Here is a 6,613-nt window from a genome sequence, read left to right as displayed (position 1 = left end):
CCTGTCCCCATCCCTGCTCCCCACAGTTTGGGGGCTGCAGGTTTGGGACCAAGGTACAGGTTTGGGGTGCGATGGGTCCCTGTCCCATTCCTGTCCCCGTCCCTGCTCCCCACAGTTTGAGTGCTGAAGATTTGGGGTTCCAGGTGTGTCAGGGCACAGGTTTGGGGTGTGATGGGTCCCAGCCCCATTCCTGTCCCCATCCCTGCTCCCCACAAGTTGGGGGCTGCAGGTTTGGGGTTCCAGGTGTGTCAGGGCACAGGTTTGGGCACAGTTTGGGGTGTGATGTGTCCCTGCTCCCCACAGATTGGGGGCTGCAGGATTTGGGGCTCCAGGTGTGTCATGTTACAGGTTTGGGGTGTGATGGGTCTCTGCCCCATCCCTGTGTCTGCTTCCCACAGTTTGGATGCTGCGTGTTTGGGATCAGGGCACAGGTTTGGGTGTGATGGGTCCCTGTCCCATTCCTGTCTCCATCCCTGCTCCCCACACTTTGGGGGCTGCTGGTTTGGGGTTCAAGATGTGTCAGGGCACAGGTTTGGGGTGTGATGGGTCCCAGCCCCATCCCTACCCCATCGCAGCCCCCCCACGTTTTGGGTGCTGCAGGACATGGGGTTGGATGGTGCTGTCTGTGGGGTCAGAGGTGCTGTCTGTAGGGTCAGAGGTTCTGTCTATGGGATCAGGGGTACTGTCTGTGGGATCAGGAGTGCTGTTTGTGGGCTCAGGGCACACTGTCTGCAGGGTCAGAGGTTCCGTCTGTGGGGTCAGAGGTTCCGTCTGTGGGATCACAGGTGCTGGGTATGGGATCAGGGCACACTGTCTGTGGGATCAGAGGTGCTGTTTGCGAGGTCAGAGGTGCTGTCTGTGGGATTGGGGCGCACTGTCTGTGGGATCACTGTTTGTGGGATCAGGGTACACTGTTTGTGGGATCAGGGGTGCTGTCTGTGGGATCAGGTCGCACTGTCTGTGGGATCACTGTCTGTGGGATCAGGGCACACTATCTATGGGATCACTGTCTGTGGGATCACTGTTTGTGGGATCAGGGTACACTGTTTGTGGGATCAGGGCACACTGTCTGTGGGATCACTGTTTGTGGGATCAGAGGTGCTGTCTGTGGGATCAGGGCACACTGTCTGTGGGATCACTGTCTGTGGGATCACTGTCTGTGGGATCAGGGCACACTGTTTGTGGGATCACTGTTTGTGGGATCAGAGATGCTGTCTGTGGGATCAGGGCACACTGTCTATGGGATCACTGTGGGATCAGAGGTGCTGTCTGTGGGATCAGGGCACATTATCTGTAGGATCACTGTCTGTGGGCTCAGCGGTGCTGTCTGTGGGGCTGGCGTGCCCCGGGGCACGGATTCGCGGTGCCAGCTGTGCCGTGCCCCCCTCCCCAGGTTTCCTGCGGGCCGTCCGGATCCACGGGCAGGGCCGGGAGGAGCTTTACCTGGCCCAGGGAGACTCGGTGAAGCTGGGCTGTCCCTACGTCCTGGAGCCCGAGGACAACGGCCCCCAGGGCGTGGGCATCGAGTGGATCCAGATCACCCCCGAGCAGCCCGGCCCCGAGAAAGTGGTGAGGGAGGGCGCCGGGCACAGGGGGAGGGGCTGGGGGGGCGTTGGAGGGGTGGGGGGTGCCCCTCTGAGCAGGCAGGAACAGGCAGGGAAGGTCTGGAAGGGCAGGGAAGGAGCAGGGAGAGTCTGGGAGTGCTGGCCTGGGAAGGAGCAGGCAGGACAGACAGGGACAGGCAGGACGGGGAAGGTCTGGCAGGGCGGGGAAGGACAGGCAGGGACAGGCAGGACGGGGAAGAAGGACCAGGCAGGGACAGGCAGACACAGGCAGGGGCAGGGAAGGAGCAGGCAGGGGCTGGAAGTTCTGGGAATGGCAGGTGAGGGCCAGGCAGGGTCTGGCAGGACAGGCAGGGCTGGGCTGGGGTGGGATGGAGCCAAGCTGAGCAGGCAGGACAGGCAGGACAAGCAGGACAGGCAGGACAGGGAAGGTCTGGGGGGACAGGGAAGGACAGGCAGGACAGGCAGGGCTGGGATGGTTGGGATGGGATGGGATGGGATGGGATGGGGTGGAGCCCAGCTGAGCAGGCAGGACAGGCAGCGTCTGGCAGGACAGGCAAGGCAGGGAAGGTCTGGCAGGGCAGGGATGGGACAGGACCAGGCAGGGTCTGGAAATGCCAGGCTGGGAAGGACCAGGCAGGACAGGCAGGGACAGGCAGGGACAGGCAGAGCAGGGAAGGACCAGACAGGAAGAAACAAGGACAGGCAGGGATAGGAGGCACAGGGAAGGACCAGCCAGGGACAGTCACAGCCAGGAACAACCAGGTAGAGGCAGGGACAGGCAGGGACAGGCAGGGATGGGCAGGACAGGGAGGGAGGAGGCACAGGGAGGGAGCAGGGACAGGCAGGCATAGGCAGGGCAGGGAAGGACCAGCCAGGGACAGTCACAGCCAGGGACAACCAGGTAGAGGCGGGGACAGGCAGGGACGGGCAGGGACAGGCAGGTACCGCATCCTCCCCCCGTGCGCCCCCCTCCCAGTGTCCCCCCCGTGCCCACCGTGCCCGTCTGTCCCCGCGCAGTTCCTGTCGTACCAGGACCACCACGTGAACTACGGCGGCGGCTCGGGGCTGCGGGACCGCGTGGCCTTCGTGCAGTCGGACCCGGGCCAGCAGGACGCGTCCATCCGCCTCGCCGACCTGCGCGTCTCCGACACCGGCACCTACCAGTGCCGCGTCAAGAAGAACACGGTGGCCGTGCACGAGGTCATTGTCACCGTGCAAGGTGAGAGGAGACACAGCCCGGAGTGTCCCCTGTCCCTCCCCGCCCGCCGCGGGTGACCGCTGGTGGCGCTGGTGGCACTGGCAGTGGCCGTTGTCCCCTCCCGAGTGTCTCTTGTCCCGCTCCGAGGTGGCCCCCGGTGGCCCTGACAGTGTCCCCTGTCCCGAGTGTCCCCTGTCCCCCTCACGGGTGACCGCTGGTGGCACTGGCAGCGGCCGTTGTCCCCTCCCGAGTGTCTCTTGTCCCGCTCCGAGGTGGCTCCCGGTGGCCCTAACAGGGTCCCCTGTCCCCAGTGTCCCTTGTCACCCTCCCGGGTGTCCCCTGTCCCGTTCTGAGGTGGCCCTGATGGTGTCCCTGACCCCTCCCACTGTCCCCTGTCCCCATCCCTGTTCCCGTCCCCTGTCCCTGTCCCTGTCCCCTGTCCCTGACAGTGTCCCCCGTCCCCCTGGGTGTCCCTGATGGTGTCCCTGACCCGTCCCACTGCCCCCTGTCCCCAACCCTGTCCCCGACCCCGTCCCCGTCCTCGTCTTCTGTCCCTGTCCGTGTCCCAGTCCCTTGTCCCTCTCCCCTGTCCCTGCCAGTGTCCCCTGTCCCTGTCCCCGTGCCCATGCTGACCGTCTCTCTCCCAGCAGAGAAGCCGGCGGTCCCGCAGTGCTGGAGTGAGGGGGAGCTCATCGAGGGGGGGTCGGTGCTGCTGCGCTGCTACAGCCGGGGGGGCACCTCCCCCCTGGCATACCAGTGGGCAAAGCTGGCCGAGGGCTACGGGGGGGGCCGCCTGCCCTCGGGCACCATCCAAGGTGGGTGTGGGACCCCCTCGGGGGGTTTTGGGGGGTCTCTGCCCTCGGGCACCGTCCCAGATGAGTGAGGGACCCCCCCGGGGGATTTTGGGAGGTCCTTGCCCTCGGGCACCATCCAAGGTGGGTGAGAGACCCCCTCGGGGGAGTTTGGGGGGTCCCTGCCCTCGGGCACCATCCAAGGTGGGTGTGGGACCCCTCGGGGGGGTTTGGGGGGTCCCTGCTCTCGGGCACCATCCAAGGTGGGTGAGGGACCCCCCTGGGGGGCTTAGGGGAGGTTTGGGAGGTCCTTGCCCTCGGGCACCATCCAAGATGGTTGCGAGACCCCCCTGGGGGGCTCAGGGGAGGTTTGGGGGGGTCCCTGCTCTTGGGCTCCATCCAAGGTGGGTGAGGGACCCTCCTGGGGAGGTTTGGGGGTCCCTGGCAGGGGGTGCATGTGGGGGGGTGCACACAGGTAGGTGGGGGCTGTGTGTTCCTTGTGCTCCCACATCCCTGTGCTCCCATGTCCCTGTGCTCCCACATCCCTGTGCTCCCGTGTCCGTGTGTGTCCGTGTGTTCCCACATCCGTGTGTTCCCACATCCCTGTGCTCCCATGTCCCTGTGCTCCCACATCCCTGTGCTCCCGTGTCCGTGTGTGTCCGTGTCCGTGTGTTCCCACATCCGTGTGTTCCCATGTCCTTGTGCTCCCTTGTTCGTGTGTGTCCGTGTCTCTGCGTGTCCCTGTTCCCACATCCGTGTGTTTTGTGTGTTCCCACATCCGTGTGTTCCCCTGTCCCTGTGCTCCCAATCCCTGTGCTCCCATGTCCCTGTGTCCATGTCTGTGTGTGTCCATGTTCCCACATCCCTGTGTCCCCATGTCCCTGTCACCCACATCCGAGTGTCCCCATGTCCCCGTGTCCGTGGGTGACCCTGTCTCTGTCCCCATGTCCCCGTCGCCCGTGTGTGTGCCCGGGCATCCGTGTCCCTGTGCTCCAACATCCGTGTGCTCCCATGTCCCAGTGCCTTCAGGTAGGTGGGTGTCCCCCTGTCCCTGTGTCCCCATGTCCCCATGTCCCCATGTCCCCATGTCCCTCTGTCCCTGTGTCCCCATGTCCTCCTGTCCCTGTGTCCCCGTGTCCCCATGTCCCCATGTCCCCCTGTCCCCATGTCCCTGTGTCCCCATGTCCCCCTGTCCCGTGTCCCTGTGTCCCCCTGTCCCTGTGTGTCCCCATGTTCCCATGTCCCTGTGTCCTCATATCCCCGTGTCCCCCTCTCCCTGTGTCCCTGTGTCCCCGTGTCCCCCTGTTCCCATGTCCCCATGTCCCCCTGTCCCCCTGTCCCGTCTCCTGTGTCCCCATGTCCCTGTGTCCCCCTGTGTCCCCATGTCCCTATATCCCGTGTCCCTGTGTCCATGTCCCCCTGTCCCTGTGTCCCTCTGTGTCCCCATGTGTCCCTATGTCCCTGTGCATCCATGTCCCCCTGTCCCTGTGTCCCCTGTCCCCGTGTCTCCTGTCCCTATGTCCCCTGTCCCCCTGTCCCTGTGCATCCATGTCCCCCTGTCCCCGTGTCCCCTGTCCCTGCATGTCCCCATGTCCCTGTGTGTCCCCCATCCCTGTGTGTCCCCTGTCCCCCCATCCCCTGTCCCCGTGTCCCCCTGTCCCCACATGCCGTGTCCTCGGGTGCCCCCGAGGTGACAGTGTCACCCGTGTGTGTGTCCCCCCCTCCAGGCCGTGCCCCGGGTGACCTCCTGATCCGCAGCGTGACCCAGGTCCACGCGGGCACCTACCAGTGCCGGGTCACCAACCGCGTCGGGTACTCGGTGTGCCAGCTCACCCTCAGCCCCAGGCCCCGTGAGTGCCACCAGGGGGACAAGGGACACGGGGGGGACATGGGGGGACATGGGGGGACATGGGGGGGGACACGGGGGGACACGGGGGGTACTTGGTGTTCCAGCTCACCCTCAGCCCCATGAGTGCCACCAAGGGGGACAAGGGACATGGAGGGGACACGGGGGGACACCAGGGCTGGCACAGGGTGGCACCAGGGGGTCTCTGGGGCTGGGGTGGCACTTGTCCTGTCTCTGGGTGCCACTCACTGGGGGGTGTCTATGGGTGTCAAGTGGCACTTGGGGTGTCCCCCCGGTGCCACCAGGGGTGTCTCAGGGTGGCACTGAGGTGTCCCTGGTGCCCCGGGGATGTCTCAGGGTGGCACTGGGGTGTCTCAGGGTGGCACTGGGGTGTCCCTGGTGCCCTACAGGTGTCTCAGGGTGGCATTGGGATGTCCCAGGGTGACACTGGGGTGTCCCAGGGTGGTACTGAGGGTGTCCCCGGTGCCCTGGGGGTGTCTCAGGGTGGCACTGGGGTATCTCAGGGTGGCACTGGGGTGTCCCCGGTGCCCCGGGGGTGTCCCTGGTGCCCCGGGGGTGCCCCGGGGTGCCCGGGTGGCCGTGGGCAGCCGGCGAGGCCGGCGGTGACAGGCTGTGGTGGCGCGGCAGGCGGACGCCAGGCTGGCATCATCGTGGGCTCCATCCTGGGCTCCCTCCTCCTCCTCAGCCTCCTGGGGCTGCTCATCTGGGCACTGATCGCCCGCTACCAGCGCAAGGAGTGCCAGCGGACCTGCAGCGACTGCAGGTGGGCACGGGGGGGGCATGGGGGGCACATGGGGGGGACATGGGGCCAGCGGACACCTCGGGTGTCACTGGGCACTGCTGGGCATTAATGGGCACCAGTGAGGGTCACTGGGCACCACTGGGCACCAGTGAGGGTCACTGGGCACCACTGGGCTCTACTGGGCACTGCTGGGCACCAGTGAGGGTCACTGGGCACCACTGGGCACCACTGGGCACTATTGGGCACTGCTAGGCACCAATGAGTCTCACTGGGCACCACTGGTCACCACTGGGCTCTGATGGGCACTGACAGGCACCACTGGGGTCCAACGGGCACCACTGGGTGGCACTGGGTGTCACCGGGTGCAGATGGGTGGCATGGGTCACCCATGGTCCCCAAGGGTTGCTGAGGGGTGGCACAGGTCCCCAGAGGGTCCTGAGGGGTGTCACA

General features: G+C 65.6%; 1 protein-coding gene across 1 annotated transcript in view; it reads left to right on the top strand.

Moving 5' to 3' along the window:
- VSIG8 (V-set and immunoglobulin domain containing 8) overlaps positions 1–6,613 on the top strand; it is an 8,236-nt gene that overhangs the window by 1,008 nt on the left and 615 nt on the right. The window contains exons 2-6 of the mRNA XM_027703107.1: positions 1,394–1,569; positions 2,583–2,784; positions 3,414–3,578; positions 5,282–5,404; positions 6,049–6,184. Of these exons, the coding sequence (XP_027558908.1) occupies positions 1,394–1,569; positions 2,583–2,784; positions 3,414–3,578; positions 5,282–5,404; positions 6,049–6,184 (802 nt within the window). The remainder of the gene's footprint in view (positions 1–1,393; positions 1,570–2,582; positions 2,785–3,413; positions 3,579–5,281; positions 5,405–6,048; positions 6,185–6,613) is intronic.

The sequence above is a fragment of the Neopelma chrysocephalum genome, unplaced genomic scaffold, assembly GCF_003984885.1.
Source record: "Neopelma chrysocephalum unplaced genomic scaffold, ASM398488v2 Primary Assembly neopelma1_206, whole genome shotgun sequence".
NCBI lineage: Eukaryota > Metazoa > Chordata > Aves > Passeriformes > Pipridae > Neopelma > Neopelma chrysocephalum.
Note: the sequence above shows the minus strand (reverse complement) of the source record. Positions and strands in the feature narration are given on the sequence as shown.